This window comes from Lathamus discolor, chromosome 3 (assembly GCF_037157495.1).
Source record: "Lathamus discolor isolate bLatDis1 chromosome 3, bLatDis1.hap1, whole genome shotgun sequence".
NCBI lineage: Eukaryota > Metazoa > Chordata > Aves > Psittaciformes > Psittacidae > Lathamus > Lathamus discolor.
This window is the reverse complement of record NC_088886.1, coordinates 124,314,630-124,335,728: the sequence shown is the minus strand read 5'-3', so window position 1 is coordinate 124,335,728 and position 21,099 is coordinate 124,314,630. Positions and strand designations below refer to the sequence as shown.

The 21,099-nt window shown below is 43.4% G+C and overlaps 1 protein-coding gene across 7 annotated transcripts in view; it reads left to right on the top strand.

The window, feature by feature from the left end:
- Positions 1-21,099, top strand: part of GLI2 (GLI family zinc finger 2) — a 197,401-nt gene that overhangs the window by 125,842 nt on the left and 50,460 nt on the right. For 6 of the 7 annotated variants that reach the window (XM_065671470.1, XM_065671472.1, XM_065671473.1 and 3 more), the window contains one exon: positions 3,493-3,598. The exons of the other annotated variant lie outside the window; for it this stretch is intronic. In XM_065671470.1, the coding sequence (XP_065527542.1) occupies positions 3,493-3,598 (106 nt within the window). The remainder of the gene's footprint in view (positions 1-3,492; positions 3,599-21,099) is intronic. 7 annotated transcript variants of the gene reach the window in all.

The following is a 21,099-nucleotide window of genomic DNA, read 5'->3' as shown; positions in this document are numbered from 1 at the left end:
GCTAAAACCTTCCTCCCTCTGTGTAACACAGTCATCATTAACGCTAATTGGGCAGGTTTGGGGTTAAATCTGCAAGATTGCTTGGGTTTGGTAAATCCTCTGCCACTGCAAAGCAGATAAGGCTAAATAAAAGATCGCCTTGATTAGATTAAAGTTGGCAAATTCATTGCCCTAGTCATCATATTGCCCTTCCCGTGGCTATTCAGGAATACATCACCGTGACTTACTTGAAGTAATTGAATATACTTGTCTTTTTAACTCGTATGTGTAAAACATCCATCTTTGTTAACGACGTATGTTGCTGTCCTGCTGCCAGCTCTCAGTCCTCTTTGGGAGGGGTGGGAACAAGAAGCAGAGCCAGGCTGACATTTATGAATTGGTAGTTGATTGCCTATAAAACCATTCATTATTTCTGACCAAGCACCTGGAAGAGAATAAAAAGAAACAGCACCAGCCACTGGAGCCTGTAGACTTGGCTGGTGCTCCCAGGTACGGGAGAAAAGGGGAAGCCCTGAAGTGGGACATTTCAAAGGGATGTCGCCAAAAACAACCCTTCTGCTCGCCCTCAGAGGCAGCAAAAGCACAGAGCACATGGAGGGGCTGGAAATGAGAGCAGCAGAGTGAAACGGGCACCCAAAACAGATGCATTGCAGACCCTCCCTTGGTCCAAATAGGTTGAACTGCTGAAAACAAACCAACAGCGCCAGTGGGAGGGAGGAAGTTCATGGAAATTTTTCTCCCATTAGTAATCAGAAGTGTGAGGAGGGAGAAATTCTCTTCAGATGTCATTTTTATGCCAACAGATAGCTAGGAAAGGAGGCCAAGCAGCAAACACCCCATCTTTTCTTTTTCCCAGCTCTACTGAGTGACAGGGAAAGACTCTTTTAGCACAAAAAATTCAATATTTTCTCAGCAATCAATCATTTGGAAATGCACAGTTAAAAAACAAAACATAACTGGCCTGGGTTTTAAGACATTCAGTTGACCTGTTGTTCTTAGTTTCATCATTATTAGTAAAGGGAATGGGCCCAAGGATTAGGGTATGACATTCCATATTATTAAAGCACTACCACAGTGCTGCATGTCAACTCACAGCTCCCTGCTATTTGAGGGTCAACCCAGCCCTAGACCTGCCCATTACAGGCAGAATGTCCACCCTGTTTTGGGAGGTTGCAAAACTTCACCTGTAGGGATGCCACCAGGTGGGTTGTGCCGGTTGGCCCCCAAGACCACAGGAAGAGTCCCTGCTCCTTATTTGTACGGAGCTGCCAGAAACCCAGTCTAGGGGCTCAGGCTGGAAGAGACGCTTGTGTTGTCTGGCATCAAGTGTCTGTGCAGGGACAATTGATGTTGTGACCATGTTTGGTATGTGATGATGTAAAACTTGTTTGCCTCACTCCCTCTGGTCCTCACATCAGCTATGTGTTGTGGCTGTAGCTGTGGCCAGGGGACGGCAATGTCTTTGGGGAGGAGGACAGCAGCTTTAGGTGTCTGCCAGCCCTGGCAGTTATTTAGGCTGAGCATGGTTTGGGGAGATCAGAGGATGTCTGTTGCTGCGTGAGAAGGGGGTGGGATGTGATGGCTGAACTCTTGCATTTCTAACCTGGAAAAACACTGGCTGCCTTTTAAAATGGAGACTCCTTACAAGTGTCCTTATGTAACTGATCATCCCTACTCAGGGCGGTTAAAGGGTGAATCTTCCCCCTGCCAAAGCAAATCCTAAGGGGTGCAAGCTTACTGTGTCTCTAAGCTGCTTTTGGGAGAGGAGGGGAAGGGATCAGAAATGGCGAAGGTGGTTAACAGTTATCCTACTGTGTCCTGACATTAGGCGAGCTGCTAAAATGCTCCCAGTGTATCAGGTAGTGTGCGGTGCCAGCCCTTTGCTGGAGCGCGGAGAGCAAGTCTGCTGTGGAGCCTTAAATACTTTCCACCCTGACTACCTTAGTTTAACGCCTTTCAGCAGAGTTGGCAGGAGGGTTGTTTTTGTGTAGTCTCTCACCTCTCCCGGCAGCCTGGCTGACGCGCCTGTGCTGTGCTGTGCTCAGGGATTGTACATTGCAATGGGAGTAGGAGCCTCAGATCCTCTTGCTGATATGCCGGGAAAGACTTATACGGGGATTTCACGCAGGCTTTGCGCGACGGACCCAAAAGGAGCAGAGCCCTGATGGACGGAGTCAGCATAGCTCTGTTGCAGCTGGAGTCACAGATGCGAAAGGCTGAATTTTAAGTCTTTCATAGAAAAAGAGGTTGGCGTTTACTGGAGTTTGCTGAGCATCAGCGAGGGACTTGGCCCAAGCCTTGATGCTTTGGTTTTGGATGGTGCTTCCCCACTCTACAGAGAGATGCTACCTATTGCAGAGGCAAGTCACAGTGAAATACTGAGCACAGATCTGGTTTTGAAATGCTCAGATAGGAGGTTGTTTTTTGTCTTGCGTTTAGTCTCCAGTTAGACAGAAAGGCCAAGAAGCCAGAGAGGGAATGGGAAAGACCTGCAACAACATCAAGCAATCTTTAATGAACTTCTGACTGTTTGTAAAGGCAGAGCAAGACAGCAAGACCAGCTTATTACATTTAAGCTGTTCGCTGGTACAAATCTAGAAAGCGGCATCATTACAGATGTGATGAGCTCTATTCGGAGGGCAATTGTATAATACGTTATTGATGCTGTACTAATTGTATCTCTTTAGCTTCTGTAATTTTAGTAGAAAAAGCCCAGGCAGCCAGGCAGTGTTGTCGGGGGTAGCATGGAAAAATAACCTGATGAATTTTCCATCAGCTCGATTCGCTCAAATATTCTCGCCGCTAACTTTTGGGGTCAATAATAAATATTAAAACCTGTAGATTTAATAAGTCAATGTAGGTGTTCTCTGCCTTTTGAGACCACTTTATCTTTCCATCAAAGATGAAACAAGCTTCTCAAATGAATAAAAAATAGGGCCTCAAGTGATTACAAGTGAGAGCAATTTGGGCTCCTCTCTCAGAACCTAGCAGTAGGCACTTATGAGCCTCTTCTGACTGCCTAGACGGTCTGCATTAGCGCTGCTCTCACTGTTACGTTTTTAGGTAAATACTTCCAACGTGTGTGTACAGACCTTCAGGAAAGGTGTTTGCTGCCACTCTAGGCATGAGGGACGGCGCAGGTCTGGATCCCGCCAGGCTCTGTTGAGCCTGATTTGCGTTGCAAGTCTAGTTTTCCTTGGTGCTTCCTATAATCTCCTCAAGTTCAAAGAGCGCTTAGCTGCTTGTCTTTGTCAAAAACCCTGTTGGAGATCTTTTATGTCGAAGATGTAGGATTTCTCCGCATGACTTTGATTATTTATTCATTCCACTTCTCTGGTGTATGATAGCGCTGATATCATGAAGACCCCTTGTCTTGCACTGCTCTCGCTCTGAAATTCATGGAGATTTAGTGCCTTTGAAATTGTTTTAAAAGGAAAGGAAAAGTTTTTGAAGTCCCTTTTTTTTTTCTTCTTCTTCTATTCCCCTCAACAGTGCCACAGCACATTTTTCCGGCCTTCCACGCTCCTTTGCCAATTGACATGCGCCACCAGGAAGGACGGTACCATTACGAGCCTCACTCTATCCACGCTATCCATGGGTAAGTCTTGCACCTCTGCTCCTGTGCCTTGCTAAAATGTCAGCTGCCCGCAGCATGCTGAATCCCACTGCTAAGGTCCTGAGACTCGCTGCCCTCCTTGTGGGCTGGCCCTGCTGTCTACCCTCCACCCTACTGTCCGCAAACAGTGACCATACTGACGTGCTTGGCAGGAATGCTCTATAGCTCTTAGCTCTGTAAAACCTATAGAAGAGCTATATGACAGTGGGATGAGAGTACAGGGCTTCTGTGTCTTTACCCGGCTGAGGTTCCTGGGACAGGCTTGACTTGCATTTTTGTGCCTGTGGTGTTTCTCACCATGCCGTGCCTGGGTCATTTCTGGCACCATCTTGGGGAAGACCCAGCACTGCTCCCTTCATTTGGAGACCTTGCGTACTATTCCTCCCTGCCCGCTGCCTGGGGGAACGGCAGCAAAAGGCTGCCAGGAATGCTGTAATTCAGTTTGATTTCACTGGACAATGGCCCACTTAGGATGGGTGGTGTTTTCTAAAATGTGGTAAAGAGGCAGGTCCTCATACAGGTGTTTGTGTCCACTCAGGAGGAGCAGGATCCCAGGTTTTGGTGATGACCTCCTCGCAAGAGCCTCTCCTCCCCAGGACAGCTTATGGGCAGCAACCACGGGTGCTGGTCAGGGGTTGTACCTCTGGAGGGGGGATCATGGTTAATCTCATTCAGGACATGGCAGCTCAAAAGTTCTTGACACCTTGGAGGACGTGTTTATAGAGAGATCTGGGTTCACCTACTTTTAGCTTTGATCCGGGCAGGGAAGAAGCCAGGAGGGGTAGTGACCACGCAGCAGAAAGGGTTTCTCCTTGTCTCTGAAATACACTGTCCCGGTGGGAGTTAAGGAGCAGCCTTTTGGGGCTGGCAGTTCCACAGCCACCTCAAAATCCCTCAACCCGTGGCAGTAACACAGGGCTCAGCCACCATCTGAGGGACTGGTCCCAGGGTACTTGGTGCATGGGAACCTGTAAGGGCCAGAAACATTATGCAAGAAGAGCAAAGGAAGAACAAATAGGGCCCACTAGTTAAAAAACTCTCATTTGCTCCCCTGGAGCCCCATTGTGGCCTCGCTGTCTGGCCAGGGTCAGTGCTCACCCCAGCTTTACATGGGCTGTTCATGGAGCTGTGCTTTTTCTGGATAGGTGTGAGCAGGGAACAGTCCCTGGGAGGCAAGTAACACAGACAACATCAGCCAGGAGATTTGTGGAGTCCCACAGCTACCAGGGCTTTATTCCACTTCCAAAATGCTGCAGGAAAAAAATGATAGGGCATTCCCCTGGATTCTACCAGAAGACAAGTTGTTTTCTTTCTGGCTGGCAGTCAGTTTAACTGGATGTTTAAAGGGGCAGAGTAGCTCCTTTCATGCTGTGTGCAAAGGGGAAAAGACAGAGTAGGTTGCTGTCATGGGAATTGTGGGGGCTAAAGGGACTGAGTGGAATAGTTCGGGGCTTGTGCGCAAGTACAAGCAAAACATTATAGAAAAAAAGATTAATAAAAAAACCCATACTGGGAGATAGTTAATAAGCCAGAGCTCTGGCTGATAAAGCACATACTGACTTCTGAAAGGGGCTACATTCAAAGCAGTTTAGAAGAGAGGATGGCAGGTGCTCAGATATTTGCCACAGGTTATTTGTGTGCCCTGCTAGGTGCTCCCCTTCACTCCCTGTGAGAAAGATCAGGTGCACTGCATTTGCCCAGGAGCTCCACAGCAGTCTTGTCAATGAGGTCATGAAACAGGGTCTTCTCCAAAACACAACTAAGAGCTCACCAGCTGGTGTTATGTACCTGTGAATCATATCTCCCAGTAATGTGAGCCAGTGTTTTCTCTTATTGGGGTTATCCTACTGATCAGCCCTGGCCAAGTGTACAGTGCTGTCAGATCAGGTTTTGGTTCATCTGTGTCAGTATTAATAATCCTCTGTCTTAGCAGTGACCACATTTCTATGTCAGCAGACCAAGAGTATCCTGCTTAGTATCTAGGTATAGTTGTTGGCGAATGCTTATTGACCTTCTTTGGGATCCTTCACCTTTCTAACAGCACGTCTCACAAAAGTGACCTGTGAGGTACTGAAGAGAAAACTCGGTTGCTGGTCTTAGAAGAGGAAACATAGTCTTCTTTGAAACTGTCTGGGCATTGCACTGAAAGGTGCCTCTCTGGCTGGTGAAGCACCAAAGCTGAGCAGCCTGTTGCTTCTTGGCTCTGGGTTTTTTTATGGGTTACGGTGATGCCACTTCTATATGGCTCTTTTTTAAGTGCCCTGACTATGGCACAACCACACTGGGAAAATTCTCACCAGCTGTGGAGTTAGTCTTTCAACCATTTTTTCTCTTTATCTTAAAATCATCTGCTGCCCTTTTTTCCTTTAGTTTTTGTTCTAATTCTCTTTTGTCTTACTCTTTTGTCCTTCCATCTCTGCTCTGGAGGTCATAATGTAGTGTTCACCGCCCTGGCCAGAAGATGTCCAACATGAAATCATCCAGAACATGGTGGCAAAGCTGGGCTAGAACATACTGGTTGTGTTGCTCTTGTTCAATAGGCTGGGTGGACTCAGCAGGCACAGTTGAGCCTCTGGAAATTTGTACTCCATCCTGATGGTGCAGAAATCCACCGTTCTGTTCAAACAAAAAAGGCACATGCATATTTTCACTTTAGAAGATTATGGCAAATGTTTAGGAGAAAAATTGTGCCACTGAGTTTTGACTTTATGATTAATGTGATCAGTGCCTGACAGAGAGCCCTCCAATTCATCAGAGCCCATATTCTAGCTGTCTGCTGTCTTGCCGGTACCAAATTTATCTAATTACATGAACATTGCATGGCAAATTAAGTGGAGTCTCATTTGTTGTTAACTATAGGGTCGTACTAATTGCCTGCTGCATCATGTCAAAGGTTTGTTTCCTGATTGCTCGATACGACATGGCAGTGCATTCCCCTTCATCGCTGTTTGCATGTGACCTAATGAGAACATACGTTATTTTATCCTAACCAGAGGGACCTCATCTGCAAGGCTCTCTTGAGCAGGACCACCTGTGGGACTCTTCTCTTGTGAATATGGAAAACTCAAGTAATAAAATGTCCACTTGCCAAGATAGGGACCTGAAAAATTTGTGGTATTTCTGCTCACTGTTGTGTCAGTCTTTATGTCTCACCAACTTCCTTGTTAAGCAGCATGACAAATTATTTTCAGGACTTGAGTCTCCTTCCATATCACTGCGCAATTATTATTCATAGAATAATGTTGGTATTTCCTTGATCATGTTGGTATTTCCTTGAAATATACTTCCAGGTGATTTTTTTTTTTCAGAGTGTTTCAGTGTTTCTCCTGCCATTAGGACAATTCACTTTTCTAACTTATTTGGTGGCACATTTTTTTGGACATCTTTAATTTTTTGGCTCTTTTCGGCAGTAGGAACAATTTGTCAGAATTACGGTACTTGCTTGGCTTGTCTAGAAAAATAAAGTATCTTGTTCAGATGATCCTCAGGCTCTGCAGTTCAAACCAACAGGAATATTGTGGAATCAAGGCATCATCCTGGATTCTGATGCTTGTGAGCTTGTGGTCATGTGGAGGGAGGGAGGGGAGAGGCAGGATTGCAGCCCAGTCAATACTGTGGAAGGATGCAATGCAGAATGGAGTAAAACTGAATAAGGGATGAAATCTTCTCCGGGAGTGTAGAATTAGAGCAAAAATAATAAAGGGAATTGTGTCAGTACATTTAAATTGTATGAGGCACCACTTCCATAAAGCAACATCTGTTTAATATTGAGGTTGTACACTACAGCACTCAAAAGCTAAAACATGAGAGAAAAATAAATTTGGAGATTCAGACTCGTTTTGTACACCATTGCGATAATGCATTAAATTAGAGCTACATACTGTTTTTTTCCCTGGGATCCTTGCCTCTTCCATAGCACAGGATGAAGAGCAGTGGTGGGTGTTAATATGCATTTTCTGCACGTGGCTTTTATTGATTTGTCAGAATTTCACTCTGTGCTTGTGCTTGTAGGCAAAACATAGATCAGTGTTATTGGAGTGAAAATCATCAGCCAGGGTGTTTCAACAGGTTCAAAGCTGAACCAACCGAATTCACTTCATAAGTCAGAACAGGCCCTTTCTCGACAAAGGGGTATTGTGTATTTTAGCAAGCTTCTTCACAAAAGCTTACTCCACTGGGGCCTGGTCGCTGCAGAAAAGCCGTCTGCTTTAAGCCAAAGGGACTCTTAGCATCAGCTTTTCAAGATCAAGCCCTTGACTACAGAAGAAAGCTGCTGGCAGATGTGGCAGGTGATTACTGATAGCTCCCTTCCACTCCCCACTTTTGGGTGTGCTTAGCTACTCTTAACTTTTGTTTTTTAAAGCACAACAAAAATAACTAAAAACTCCTTAGCTCAGCTTAAAAATCCCTGCCAATGCAAGAGCCTTGAGGGCTAACCCTTGTAAACAGCATGCCTAGGCTTGACTCAGCAATAAGCTTTCTAACAGTAGCTCCTAAACTGTGGTTAAAACCCATCAGGCATTATGCAGTGTAACAAACAAAAGCAGCCTTGTTTTTCTACCGGCATCCTGGTGGTGTTTCAGGATGCAGTTCTGACAATATTTATAAACAAAATATTGTTGTTGCTCCTCTGTCCACACATAAAATAGTAAAAAAACCCCAGCCCGAAACCCTGAGTCGATAGTCACAAATTCCATGGCTTTCGTGAGGACTGAATTGTCCTGGAGACCTAAACATAGAGAAGACTTCATCTCCATGATAGTGTTAAGTTGCCCTTAATTTCCCTCTGGTAGGGATTTTATCTGGTTTAATCATGGGTCTTCTCCATTTCCCTGAGATCTTAATATATTACAGATTTTCCCTGATACTCAGCCTACACTTTATTTCTTTATCTGATCCTATTACCCCTCCTTGTTGAAGTTTGTTTTCTTTTTGCTATGTTAAAAATTACCGAATACCTTTTCAGGACTTGTTCCAATGTTCCGGAGCTGTTTAGGCAGAGTAATTCACAGGCAAATGAGGTGACTGTTAAACTTTCCATCATAAAAAGACCATGTCTCAAGTGTTTATAAATTTGTGAAATTTAATGACAAACCCAAGATTTTCCATGTTGGATATCTGTTTCAGGCCGGTTTTCTCTTTCCTCTGTTGTTTTTGTGAGATTCAGCCAAGGGAGGCCAAGTGGGGTTAAGGGAAAATATGTTGTTTAGCCATACAAAAAATAATCATCATCATCTTATAACTGAGCTTCGAGAAACACCAGTGACTCTTGCTTTTAGAGCTGGAATTTGCTATTGTCACAGATGTGCCTTTTGCTGTTCCTATTTAAAAAAACACAACACCCCTCCTCAGTTTTGCTGGATAGAAATCCTTTGATAAATCTCACTTCCAACACACTCAGTGAAGGGGTGTCAGAGTTTTTCAGTGCTCCCCATTTTATGCCGGGGCCTCTTGGTCATTCCGTCTACCCAGGGGGATTCATGACCACAGCTGATGGCAGAGGGAAGCTGGTTGCCTTGCACGCCAGCAGAAGTGCCTTCCTGCATTATCAGATATGTGTAAAGTGCCTTCAGTTAACCCCCATGGGACACAGCTCCCACAAGGCTGCAGCCGTGGTCCCATCAGGCGGTTTAGGATGGGACCCCAGGTAAAGGTTGTTCCTGCAGCAAGGAAGTCACTCGGTTGAGCCACAGAACGTGCATACCAATAAAACCTGTGAGTTTTCATATTTACTTTGCTACTGGAGTAGAAAATCTCTGGCAGGTCGTGATTGATGGTACTGTGCTGCTTTGCAGATAGAGCGAGCTCCCTCCGGAGTCAAAGCAAACAGCTGCTCAGAGAGGCCTTCTTACGTGTTTTGCAAAGTTTTACGACTTTCACCAAACAGATACATTGCTCATTTGGGAAACAGGTTTGGGGGCTCCCACATCCAATTTATTCTGTCCCCTTCTTTCCCACATGCTTCTTTTATTTATTTAGGAAAACAAGAATGTGTGAGTAAGCATTGGTTTGCAGAGGCTGGTCACCTCCAGAAGGCTGGTTCAAACCTCTCCCTGGTCTGTAATTAGCAGGAGTGTGTTGCTTTTAGGTGGCTGTTTAGTAACTTACAAGACATGGTGATTTGAGGGACTATCAATACCAATCTCACTGTAAAACTACCAGGATTAATACTTAATGGTCACTTGTTCCATCTCCAGGAGACCACAAATTAAATACTGTGCTGCCGTAAAAATTCCTTTAATTCCATCTGTGCTTTAGTTTTCCCATCTCTAAAATGCCGTTACAGTAATACTCACCCTCCTGATTTTTTGAGAGCTAAGAAAAGTTAGGTGGTCTGTGACTTCTTCAGCTCCCCAGGAGGGGCTTGTTGTGCTTTTTCAGGCACTAAGAAAGAAGTACACAGCGCTACCTAGCTGTGCAGAAGCCAAGAAGATGCACCCTTAACATCTGACCTCAGTAGGAGGACAGGCTGATCAGTTCTTCTGAAAATGGGGCAGACATAATCCAAAACACTCACCAGGGATAGAATGTTCCTGTAGGTTCTTCCAATCTGATAAATTATGCTACAAAATAACCCCCAACCAAACAGAAAACCCCACGGCTTTCTTTTTTAGATCTCGTTAACAATTTTCAAGCATTTTCTGTTACGAGAGAGATTTGTACATCTGTGCTGTTCCCTAAATTGAGAATAGTTTCATGATGTGCATTTAGTTAAATAGCTTTCAGAACACTTTGGAAAAACTCAAACATGAAGCCCAAAGGACCGTGAAGGTGCAAAGTTTCAGAGTCACTAAACTACGCAGTAAGACACAGATCATGGAAACATTTGGGCTGGATCTTCGGTTGCTGAATGCCAGCGGCATTGCACTGGAGTGAGGGGCCTCGGTGAGCTCAGATGGAGTTGTGCCCATTAGCACTTAGTGAAGATCTGGGCCACCGAGTTGCTGGTGCTGTGAAAAACTGCAGCTCTAATTTAGCCTAATCACCTCCAGAAGTGTAAAATAGGCTAGGAGGTTTTAGTATTGAGAACAAAAGCCTGATCTCCAAGGTCTTTTATGTAAACCTCTGGCATGTGTTCGTTTAATATGATGTCACTCTGTAATCCACCATTGCTTTTAAATGTCATTCTCAGAGCTTCATGTCAGCAAGTCTTAAGTGATAATCCCTTTGCTTACCTCACTTTATAGTAGATTAAAAGTGACTTCATGCTTCCATCTTATCCGCGTTAAGCTTGTGCTTTAGGAAAAATTTATTTGAACTCTATTCTCCCGCTGCTTTCTAAAGAGTTTCTAAACAGAGTACGGGTCTTTCAGAAACTATCTCAATGGTATTGCCCATTCTTCATTGCTTTCAGCATCCTGTGAAAATGGATAAATGTTCAGTGCCAACCTCCTGGCCCTTTAAACTCCAGTGTTAAGAATTTGGTTCTCAAGTTTTCTGTATGCTAAATGTGGAGCACTGCCTCTCCTGTTCCCTCCTTTTTCTTAATCCTAAATAAATACCCTCTCTAGATGGTGTTTTACCTCTCAGCAGCTTCTTACAGTTGTGAGGACAAGAGACAATGAGACCTGTTGCAGCGATTTGTTCCTGTGTCACACTTTCTCCTGTACGGATGTGCATGTTCCCCCTTTCAGGTCCTGTTGTCCCCCTTTTGATCTCCTGATTGTCCTTTTACTCTATCCTGTAGCAAATCCTTTCTCAGTGTAAAAAGCCCTGTATGCATTTCACCTTCATAGTCCACACTCTATTTCTCTCCCTGAATTTCACTCCTAACACACCTCCTCGTGTAACACGTGCCTCCAGATACTTGCTGCATGTTGTCATATCCTTCCTCTCCACAGCTTGCAGCCTGAAGCATATACTCAAATATCAGTCTGCTCAGCCTGCTCATTTTCACTGTCTCTCTGAAATCCTTCCAGTATATGTGGAGATAAAGGGACAAAACCCATCCATCCCATTGGCTTGTGAAATGAAGCCCACGGCACATCGGTTTTCAGGTGCTGGTTAATCTGGGTTCTCAGCTACCAGTGGCCATGGGAAGCAAAAAACACAAGGTGCTGAAAGAGAAAAACTAAAGGCAGGAATGCTGGCTCGTGATACTGGAAGAAAAATGTAGGGTTTTTAATGTCCATACAGAACGGAAATTTTCAAATCTCATCCAAAAGTTCCCCCCACGCAACAGAGAGCAGAGAAGTCAATTTACCCTGGAAGGGTGAAGGACTGAGTCAACTCTGCTGGGATTAGAACATGTGGTTCGAGGGATCCTAGGTATTTCCAGTCTGGTTCTCAGACCACCCAGATGGCTGAGGGGGGGGGGGTGGGGGGGGTGGGGGGGGACTAATGAAAAAAAAGACCCTGTTTGGCAGAACTGTGGATCTGGATCCCCTGCCTGCAGCTGACGCTGTGCACACCCGTCTGCACAAACCAGAGGGCGGAACTAGGTGCTGTTACTCTGGCAAATCTCAGATCCCGCAGAGCACTCCTATGGGAATGTCTGTATTTAAGTGGGCTTTCTAGATCCCTGACTTTGACACTACACCGTATATGTATGTTTTTCTTCTGTGTGCCTGACCATTTTGTGAATTTGTGATTTTACACAAGTTTTTGCTTTGGAGGCTTTTCATGTCTGTTGTTTTATGTTTCACCGTTGATATTAAATAGAAAACTAACAGGGCTAAAATTTAGAGCATTACTTAAGGGTCAGATTTTTAAAAGCACGTGTGTGATTTCAGGTTGTAAATCCCACTGCAATGGCTCTGGCTAACAACACGATTTTGAAAGTGGGTATTGTAGGTGTCAAAATAATGTTGACCCTTAGGGCCAGCTTGTCAAGTGCTGGTAATGCAAGGGTATAGTGGGTTTTTCAAACATGCTGGATCTCAGTTAATGTCTAGCTCTACCAATCTTCACTGAAACTCAGGACCCCAAATCCATACATAGTAAAGTAGTTAAGTACCTAAAAATTCAGAAAATGGCTGTAATGGAGTTAAGAAATACAAACATATTAATGAGGTGACTTGTGCATGCTTGGAGTCCAGCGTACACATCCAGGTCATACAACTCCTGTAGGACCAGTAGGGATGGTTTCTGCCCTGTATCCGCTCTGTTCCAGGAGCATGCACATGGCAAATCTCGTAGGTAGATATGCTGTGGAAAAAAATATATTCAGGGCTTCGTTGGCCAGACTTCAGTTCCAGAGCAAGTTCACGGCATTCCGTGCGCTCACCTGATTGGCATGTGTGGGGTTGGGTTTTGATATGATTGATTGTGGTAGCTGATAGTGAAACCAGGAGATTGTGAGCCTTTTGATGATTTTTTTCAAGGTGATACTTGGCGACACACACACCTTATAGCATGGCAGGAGCCTGGGAGGTAGAAGCTATCCTTTTCCACTCCCTGTGCAGCAGAATGACCTGTACCACGGTCTCCACATTGCTGAGCATGTGATGTTAGATTAAATGTGAGTTAGGCTCCACCATCACCTCCTACACTTTCTACGAGCGCAGCGGTACGTCAGTGTTTCTTTCATATATGTGGAGCCTCCTCACTGCAGAGGTATTTCTTTCTGCCGCAGCTCATTTTATCACTGTCTTACACCTCTTCCTGACCGGCACACATGTACCTAAGGCACTTATAACAGTGCCTGGGTGTAGTCAAGTGTGCCTGAAAAAAGTATGTTAGGGCTGTATGAAATGCAGTTACATTTTGCTTTATGAGTTTAATTCTCTCTGAGAAATAAATGTGTGTTCCTAAATATAAGGGCATTTGAAATATTTTCCTTTTGATCCTGTAAAAACATCCTGGAGAAGGATTTATCTTATTTCTCCTCTTGCCCCTTCACAAGAGTCTTTCCTATCTTGGTTCTGGAGCTACTTACATGGATTTTGATTTGCAAACCAGTTACTGGACATGGTACCTGCTGATTAAATGCTTCATCTGAAAGCTTCTTAAGATCCCACAGAGTAACCACATGTCCCAAATTACCACTGGTAGAGGAAAGACTACCAGAGTGTGGTTAATATCTTAAAAATAGAAAAGTTTCAAGCTTACAGCTGCATTAGGACCATGCTCTTACATGCATATTCTTGTTTGAGACTATTTGTCTTCACTGTGAAGTAAAACACTTGATTTCATATGCTGTCTTTCATCCCAACTCAAGTGCAGTACAAGAGAAAACTGCATTGTAGATGACAAAAAGCAGGGTGCGGAAAGACGTGACGGTGAAGGAATTAACGCATTCTGTCATCAAATCAGTAAATAAAAGGAAGATCAATCTAAAGGGGATTAGCAAAGGAGAAGAGATATTTGTAGAAGATATTTGAAAATAAACTATGAGCTGATGAGGCAGAGGCACATACAGAAAGTGATTTAGGCTACAGAACGGTTTTTAAGTCTCTCCCTATTAGTGGAAACACCCAAGTATATGCTTAATTAGAAATACCTGCTGAGATCTGTTGACTTCAGAGGCACTTAAATGCGTGTTCATATACTGTCCTGGAAAGAGGTGTTCTTCTGAAGATGCCATAAAATAGAAAAGTTTACTAAGTCCTACTTATGTATTCCTGTTGTAGAAATAGCTTATATTAGAGATTTTTCTGCTGTCAGTACAGACTTGGCAGTAGACTTCAGACCTGTTACAGTAATGGATTGTTTGTTGGTATTCTCATGAAGGGCTTCAGTTATATTTCTTTAGATAATTTTGGCAAAGTGGAAGTCAAGGCCTAATGAAAGCTCAGAGCTCAGTGTTTACTTCAGCATAATATTGCTGTGAGTCCAGCATCATCACAGAGATTCCAGAAGTGGTGACAAAAAAGCCAACTTGGAGAAGCCTAATTGCAATGGTACTGTGTGGATAAAATGTCCTGGTGCCTGCTTCCTAGGAAGAGCAGGTTTGCAAGGAATTAGCAGTGGTTGAGGTGCTGTTTTGAGTAACTGATCACCACCTGGGTCAGACAGTGTGGTGGTCCTGCTTGTTTGAAAAGACCCTCAAGGAGTCAGTGGTAGTTTCAGTTCTTTGGAAGGAACTAAAATGTTGTCTTTGCTGCTCTGTTACCCTGGTCACAAGACACCCATTTTGTGATGGCATCTTCTGGGGGTCAGGGTAAAGCATGAGAATTAGTATATGGCAAGGATCAGGTCAGGGTGAATAACTCTATTATCTGCAGACCAGTGGGAAGGATTTTGCAGTTGGTTTTCAGGGGAGAAATCATACAAATGTTATTTCTAGCTTTTTCCCTTTTCTTGTAGTCCTCCAGCCCAGCGGTTTCTCTGTAAGAAGTAACACCAGGAACTGATGAAAAGTGAGGTATCTGCAAAGTTTTATCCAGTACATTTCAAAGTTTAAATAGATATTACCTGTTTGTAGTGGTTAGAGACTTCCAGTGGAAGTCTCTAAACAGAGAAATGTTCGTAGTGAAATCAATGACAGCAGACCCCAAACCGCTTCATTCACTTGATAAAATAGAAGACTTCCAAAGTCCAAATAAATTTCTAGCCATCTTTGTAACAGAGAGCACACATAACTAAACCAATTTTCAGGTTAGGTCAGGAGAGTTCAAACTTTCCCGCAGGGCAGACAGCAGTGAGATGACCACGATGTAAAAAACTAAAATGGAATTGAGCCAGGTTAGATATTTTACAACCCATGCCTTTTTTAAGAGTCCCACAGGACCTTTACCACAGGCAAATGCACTGGACTTTTGGGCTTTAGTGGATAGGAATGACAGACTGTCCGTATTCCTCACCAGAGCATCGTCACATGGTGTTGCTTAATGAGTCAGATGGAAAGGCACTCTCCCACCAACACCACTTCCTCCATGTCCTGGGATTTTCTTTGCAAGTCATCTATTCAAGGCTTTGGTAGGTCTTGACCTCTCTTGGCATGTGAGATTTAAACCTGGTATGACTCCAGACTTCTCTCGACCATGTCTGGTTTGAATCCCATCAGAGCCCAGACCAGCATTACCGCAAGAATAAGAAACTCTTCAAAGAGTTGTTTGTTTGTTTGTTTAAGAGCCAGCTCCTGCCAAATGTGATGAAGGTAAGAGTTCTGTGAGCTGTAACTTCTTTCCCTTGAGGTCCTGATGTGCTGATGGACCTCAGAATCCTATCAGCCTGGTTTCTCCATGCTTGATCTCTGCAGAGCAGAGTTTGCATTTCTAGTGAATTATGAGTTTTGGTAAGAACAGATAGATAGTGAGCAGAAACTTGGACTTGGTTTGTGTGCGGATGTCACATTGCTTCAGGTGTGTTACACTGGTGCAGTGGATTGAGTGAGTGAATTTTCCAGGGTGACTTAGTGAGGAAATAGCATAAACTGGGGGACATGCAATTCCTCAAGGTGTTTTGTGCTGAAGAGCTGATCATGCTTCCTCCCAAAATCTTGCACTATGTGCAATGGTTTCCTATGCCTTCATTTGTTTTTTGACTACATTGCCAAATTGGCTTTTATCCAGGATCTGTTTGCTCTGATTGATTTCTTTGCTTTGCCTTTCATAAACCCAACCCTACCAGCCCTGTGTTCATTCATGGCTTTCTCCTAGGCAGGGCAATTTTGTGGTTCACACATTCACCAGCAAAATTGCTCTGATCTGTGAAGTTACAGTGCAGTAAAAATTTGTGTGTACGTATGTGTGTAGTCTTTCTTACTTGCCAGTGCAAGGTCTCAATCTAATCTCTTCCTCCTGTTATCATCCTCAGTGGGTGAAAGCTAGGCTAAGAGATAATCTCCTTGCCTACAGTACATCATGGTCTGAACAGATTGCATTTGAGTTTCAAATGAAAGAGCCTGCGGAGTGTAGGAGCGAATCTTCAATTAAAATGAAACTAGAGACTTTTAGAAGCTCTTCTTGAAGGCTGAATGAAGGTAGAAGGTAGAGATAGTGCAGGCAAGGAATCTGGTATCATTGGGGGTGTTAGGTGAGCTTGACAAATATGCCAGTAAAAATCCATGGGTACAGTAGCTTAGTCTACATTTGTTCTTTTTTTGTCCTGCTTTGTGGAACAGCGGAATGAGAGCTTTCAGGTGGGACTTGTGTAATTAGAAGCTTGTCTTCTACCCATAGGTCCTTATAACTCCTCTTGCACTTGCTCTGTCCCTCAGTACTCCATGACTGAGCTTAGAAAATGGCCTGTGCATTCTTGTACTTTTTTTTTTATTGTCTAGGTGCTCTTTTATAGCAGGTGTGAATGGTTGTATTAATCCTTACAGCATTCACGAGTACCAAATGTGTATTGCAGTGCTGGGTTAGAGTAACTATTTTGCAATTACATTATGAACAGCTTTAAAATTTGCACTGTAAAGTGATGCGCAAAAAGGGAATTGTTAGTATTAGAAGTTCAGTTTTGGATAGTTGAATTTCCTTGGTTACTAATAACATTATAGATTATTTAAACCATAAAATGTTTTTAAAATCTACTTTATTTTCACCTGTTACTTTGCTTATTTTAACAAATCAGGCAGGAGACATAACTAAGAAAAATTAAACCGCAAAACATGCAAAGTGCAGGACCTTAAGTTGTATTTTCAAAGTAACCTCTGAGCCAGAGGTATTTAGACATCAAAATCCCATCAGCAGTCTACTCCCACAATGAAAGCATGTAGGAGCTTACACCCCACTGAAATGAACTTGGGCTGCAAAAGGTACTTGAAGTTGCAAAAAGATGACTGTTGAGACTTTCAAAAGTTGCTACCACATGATAAACCTTGCTGCTGGGATTTCAGCATAGCTTTGATTTCCAGGGCTGGTTTGTTCACCGCTGTGTTGTCTAAACAGGTAAAATAATCCACTGCACCTGAGCAGTTCTGGTTTTTCATTCCCAGACCACAGTACAATGGCCCTGTGTTTGCTTTTTCCAAAACTGGAGAGGAATGTTTAAATACAATTTTGTGCTGAGTTATTAAAGCCACTGCAAATGTTTTCATTAAAATTTGAGTATGTTTAATATCCCTTCTCTTGAATTTTAAGTAGAACAACACTTGGTGACTTAATTACCCAGCAGTATATCTTTTTTTTAGATTTTTACCTCATATTAATAAAATAAGTGTTTTTACATAGTTCCAACCTAAGCACATCTCATTTTACTAAGTGCATCACTTAAAGGGCACCCAATGTTAAAACCTTTTGGCTAGCCTGAGACTTTACATCATGCTGCACGCTGAAGAGCATAGTGAACTTTATCCTATGCAAAAATAAATTATTTTCTTTATCCTTCCTGATAAAATGCTTTTAAAAATCCCACAGCTCTCATGTCATTTTAAACTGTCCCCCAAAACGTATCTGCTTTCATTGAGGTTTTATTCAGACTACCTAGAGTTCTACCTCAGGCAGGCTTTGGCTGCTGCTGTGAAAAGAAATGGCTGTAACACGTGAGTTGGGCACCTGCAGTTGGCCATGCAAAGATGGCAGCTGCCTCTTCCTTGGGTCTGCATAGTTTGAGGGCTTGGCAGAGTGTGCCTCTTAGATGCCATAACAGGAGCATAAGCTGGTGTCTGGTGAGATGAAAGAAGGGTGGGTTTTGAGGGTTTTGGCGTGATGAGAAGCCTCGTGTTTCTGCTCCCAGTCCAGCAGTATGGACCATTACTAGAACTGTTAATGTGAGGCAGGATGTCTGGGGGCCTTTGCCAGCACTGATGCTGTAAAAAAACCCAAACTTTTTTCAGGCAGCACCCCAAACCCAGCTGCAGTTCCCTGGAAGGGGGAGGACAAAGTGTGTCTGTGCCTCTGCTGCTGCTGCATTTAGGATAGAAACAGCTGCAGCAACCTGGTGTCAGCCTGGCACTTTGGGGAGGTAGATGGGACATCTGACATTGAGTTGGAGTCATTTAAGGCTTGACTGGAGATACTGAATTTCTTACCCTTACCCAGTTGAGCTTAGTGCCCAGTTTTTACTCAAGCTGAAGGAAGGCTTGGGGTATCTAAAAGTGGTGCGGGACACTATGTGGGCAGAAAGGCAAGTGGCCAGGGGAATTGAGGCCACAGCACAGCCATAAGGACAAACATTACTGGAGGGTGGTGGTACGGTGATGAACTGTGGTGTGCTCAGAGCTCCTCTCCTGCCAGGCTGGTGAGCACCAGACCCACTGGACCCTGATACAACCATGGCAGATGCACATGCTCTTGGGCCTCTTGACAGGCTCACGGGCCTTGGGCTCTTGGGCCTCGAAAGGCCGTGTGCCTGTGTGCTTCTCTCTCCAGCTAAGACAACAATGACTCTTTGAAATGTTTTTCTGCATTTGCATTTACAAAAGCTGGGTAAGCCTTTTTAAAAAAAATGAAATTTAAAAAAATCTGATAAGTAGCAGGCAATTGAATTACCCACTGTTGACTGTATTGCTGTCTCTTAACAAACTCCATCTGTATGGTCTCCCTTTGTAGACACAATTTTATAACTTAATTTCCCTACCAAAACATCAGTGTTTACTTAGTAAGAAATCTGTTCTTTGTCAGCTTAAAACAGTGATTTCTTTATTACCACTCTGCGCAAGGAATGACAGCACAGAATTGGCACTGGAGCAAGTCTGGTTGAGTCTACAGTGTTGTAATGGAAACAGGGTGAAACGAGGGTCAAGTATAATGGGGTTTGTATACAGAAATGTGTCTGCATAAGGAATAGCTGCATGAGATAAGAGAATGAAAGATGAGGTCTGCAGGTCTCCCTTTGCATGGCAATGGGAGGGAGGTGTCACCATAGGTATGGAAGATGGGGTTACCTCTGCACTGGTGCTTATGTCACATGTGCGTGCTGTGGTGCTAGCTGACATCAGTGGGTGTTAGTTGGCTGGTGGTGGTTGCCAGTTACTCTGAGAATGTCTCATACGCAATTTTTTGTTGATTTGGGGAAGCATAGGGTCAGTGAGGGGTTTTCAAGCTATTACGGCCTACAAACTTTCAAGCAGGATTGTCAAACATGGCCCAAACAACAGGAGGCTTGCAGGGGTTTTTTTGCTGTCTTTCATGGCACCTGAAGAAGGTTTTGTGATTCCCATGGGTTTGCAAACCACAGACTTAAAAGCAGTAAACTCTCAGCAGTAAACGACTGGGGAATATCAGATCCCTATTCCTTCCTTAATAAATATATTTATTTATATTTGGGTGGTGCATGAATGATGAGATAAAAAACACCTCATCCTTTCTTACCACGAGCTGATGATTTGGGGTGTGTGGGCAGCATCCTGGCTCCTTTGAAGTCGGTTGAAGTTTTACAGTGCAGCAAGCAGTGCTGGGGTTTTACCTTTAGACTGGAATTCTGTTTATTCCATTTAGTTTCTCCTGCTATAGAGCCTTTCTCAGTCTTACACTACAGGCTGGAGTTGATAGATAAATGCCAGCTGTTTATCACATTCATTTAGAGAAAGATTCTGAATTATTTGTGTTCATCTTTGCTTGTGGAAAATTAACTCCCAGCTGAATGTTGTCCGGATTTTCAAAACATCCGTGTGTCATTCTGGTTCACTTTCTTTCTAATGATTAAAAACAAAAAAAAAAGAAAAAAAGAAAACAAGTGATAGGTTAAAAAGAAGAAATTAAAATTGAAGAGCTCAACGTACTGTTAATTCTCTTATTTTGTACAGAAAACTCCAGACACTTCCAAGAGAAGAGCTTGGTTGGAATAAGAAGTGGGTTTTTTCAGTCATATCAGTGAAAAACTTTTACCTAGTTCTGCTCTTCACCATATAATTGCTTGCTTTTCAGAATACTCATAGCAAAAGAAAGGATAGTTAGATCAGCAAGCCTGCTGGATCAGATCTTACATCTTGAGCTCTTTGAGTGCCATTAGCATTTCCTTTTAGAAGTGAAGAAATATTGACAGTTTGGTAGGTTATCTCGCATTTTACTGCATGTTAGGGCACTTCAAAGTCTTTATGTAGTGATGGGAACTGTCATGAAGTAGATGTGAAAAGGGCCTTTGGTCCAACTAAACCTGTCAGCAAGAAGATTTAGGGCAGATGGTTATTATTAGAAATCAATGTATTTATTATATATTGTTCAGGAATATTTCCCTTTGGAGGTTGCTGTGAGTGCTGTTGCTGTTTAAGATGTGTCAAATGCCAGTAAAATTAATTCCTGCAGAAAACCCAGGGAGCCCCAGCTTAAAGCTTTGCGTTTATAGGAATGAACATCTTTTACCTCTTTGTGTTGTGATGCACCAGAGGCAGGCACACATGCAGCATGCCAACAGCATACCTAGCATGTGTGTACATGTATGTGTGAGACATATTTGCAGCTACCACAATCACCTCTACTTACGGAGTTCAGCTGACTGCTGTGTCTAGAAAGGCTTTGTAGAGATCCGTGCTGTACCTGTTCCTGTTTCATTTTATTCCCCTTTGTTAACCATGGGTTTGTGGTTACTGGCAGTTAGCTACAACAGCTTACTGCTGCTTAGAGCAAGCACAACATCTTTCTAAAACCTGAACACCGACGGTTTTCCCCTGTAATTATGAAAAGAAAAGCAGGACATTTCAGGTTTATACATTTATA